At 42.9% G+C, this 2,750-nt stretch overlaps 1 protein-coding gene across 1 annotated transcript; it reads left to right on the forward strand.

The window, feature by feature from the left end:
• The first annotated feature begins 219 nt into the window (after positions 1-219).
• LOC143615208 (uncharacterized) lies at positions 220-1,293 on the forward strand. The gene is made up of 2 exons (XM_077088390.1): positions 220-955; positions 1,187-1,293. The coding sequence occupies exons 1-2, from the start codon at positions 220-222 to the stop codon at positions 1,291-1,293; spliced, it is 843 nt and encodes a 280-aa protein (XP_076944505.1).
• Positions 1,294-2,750: the final 1,457 nt, after the last annotated feature.

The following is a 2,750-nucleotide window of genomic DNA, read 5'->3' on the forward strand; positions in this document are numbered from 1 at the left end:
ATGCAGGTCAGGGATTTAAACATTCATATGATTCAAGGAGGAAGAGTAAGTGGTAACAAAAGGAAAGAGATTGACGAGGAAAAGTGGAAAATTGAACCCTTAATTTTCCTGCGGGTTAAAGGAGGTCCATGAAACAAGAATCCGCTGATAATCACTGCTCTAATAGGTTATTACCGTTCACATTATGTTTTCTTTGATAATGGAAGTACGTCAGACATAATGTATGAGCAGTGTTTTGAGAAATTAGATGAGGAAGACAAGGCGAGTCTGAAGCCAATTCATGAGCCCGTGTTTGGCTTCGGATATGAAGTAATGCATCCACGTGGAGTGATCTCTTTTCCGGTCACACTCAGTGATGGAATTCACTCACGCACCGAGGATGTTGAGTTCCTGGTTTTACCAGCCAAGTCAAAACACGATGTTATCTTGGGGCGCAAAGCAATCGGTGATTTCAATGCTCATCCATCCACAGCTCACAGCGCAGTAGGAGTTCCAACCCACACTGGAGTAGCAATCATCTACATAAACAGACATTGCTTCACAACAGAAAGTTCAAAATCAAGTAAAATACCGAAGCAGGCGGAAAGAACCGAACCAGAGAAGTGGGTGTTGAATAAGAAATTCCCAGATCAGATAGTTACGATTGGACCCGCTATCTCCGAGATAGTGAGGACGTTTCTGAAACAACTGTTGGTAAGAAATTTGGACATCTTTTCTTGGCAACCTGCAGACATGACAGGCGTTCCGCGAAGGATTGCAGAACACAAACTGCGGGTAAACCCGACATTCACACCAATTGTCCAGAAAAAACGAAAGATGGGTCCTGAGCAAACCAAAGCCATGAATGAACAAGTCCAATATCTTTTGAATGCTGGAATCATTCGTGAAAATCAGTATCAAACCTGGGTTGCAAATCCAGTCATTGTTCCTAAGAGAAACAGAACATGGCGGATGTGTATCGATTTCAAAGACCTAAACAAAGCATGCCTGAAGGACTGTTATCCGTTACCTGAAATGGACTTGAAAGTTGATGCGGTAGCTCCATTCAAGTTCAAATGCTCCCTTGATGCCTATAAAGGCTATCACCAGATCCGCATGGCGGTAGGTGATGAGGATAAAATGACATTCCACACTGAGCATGGCACATTTTGTTACAAAATGATGCCCTTTGGATTAAAAAATGCAGGTGCTACGTATCAGCGTTTGATGGTAGAAGCCTTCAAAGATCAAATTGGACAAAATTTAGAAGTGTACATGGATGATTTGGTAATAAAAAGCGTAGAGGAAGATTAGATGTTACGAGACATAGAGGAAACATTTGACACTTTGAGGAAGATCAATATGAAACTCAATCCCAACAAGTGTTCCTTTGGGATGGAGGAAGGAAAATTCTTAGGCATGATTGTTACAAGCGCGGGTTTTAAGGTAAACTCGGACAAGGTCCAAGCAGTCGCCCGCATGACTTCACCTTCTTCCCTCAAAGAAGTACACACATTGAATGGCAGATTGGTGGCCTTGAACATGTTTTTAGCCAATCACACGACTAAATCCTTCCCCTTTGTGTCAACATTAAGAAATTGTTTAAAGAAAGCACACTTCAAATGGACCGCGTAAGCGGAACAAGCGTTTCTAGAGGTCAAGAAGTGCTTAATGGAGTTTCCTACTCTAACAGCACCGCAAGCGGGAGAACCACTGACTTTGTACTTGTCAGCATCTGACATCGCCATTGGGGCTGTACTACTGACAGACAAAAAAAATCTTCAAACACCAGTTTACTATGTCAGCAGAACATTGATAGACCCAGAAACCAGATATTCAATGCTTGAAAAACTAGTGTTGGCATTAGTTTATGCAGCCAGGCGCCTTCGCAGGTACTTCCAAGGGCTCACAATCAACGTGTTGACTGGGTACATATTGAAGAATGTGTTAGGTAAACAAGAATTATCCGGAAGGTTAGCAAAGTGGGCCATAGAACTGGGAGAACATGCGATTGAGTACAGACGTCGACCAAATATTAAAGGTCAGGTGCTAGCAGACTTTGTCACAGAAGTTCCGAAGAACAAAGAAGAAGAGTGTCGGATCGAACAACAAACTCCAATACCACCTGAGCAATACTTTGTCAGTGTTCACGGACGGAGCTTTAAGTGGTGAAGGGTCAGGCGCAGGCCTCAGATTGGTCAATCCGGAAGGCCATGAGTTCACTTATGCCATAAAATTGGCCTTTAAAAGTACTAACAATGAGGCAGAGCACGAAGCTTTCTTAGCTGCCTGCGGATAGCCAAAAAACTTGGAGTAAAACACTTAGAGGCACGCATGGACTCGATGTTGATAGCTGGACAAATCAATGGAACATATGAGGCAATAAATGATGTGATGGCTTCATACCTTTCACCAGTAAAAGACCCGATTCTTCAGTTTTCATCTTGCAAGGACATCCACATCAAGAGAAGCGAAAACAAATCGGCAGATGCCCTTAGCAAACTAGCTTCAACAAATTTTAAACATTTTGCAAAATACATCCGCATAGAAATCCTTGATCGTCCCTATGTACCGCAACATCATGTGTTGGCCATACAAACATGTGTTGATTCCTGGATGACACTAATTTTGGCCTACTTAAAATAGGGAATACTCCCGGAAGAAAAAGCAGTGGCCCGGAAAATCAGACACAAAGCCTTGAACTACAAGTACAAGACGGACATCTATATCGCAGATGTTTCCTCGGTCCGCTCATGCGATGCGTGGACGCC

This window comes from Bidens hawaiensis, unplaced genomic scaffold, assembly GCF_021521415.1.
Source record: "Bidens hawaiensis isolate Kalapana, Puna unplaced genomic scaffold, B.hawaiensis_p1.1 tig00042273_1, whole genome shotgun sequence".
NCBI lineage: Eukaryota > Viridiplantae > Streptophyta > Magnoliopsida > Asterales > Asteraceae > Bidens > Bidens hawaiensis.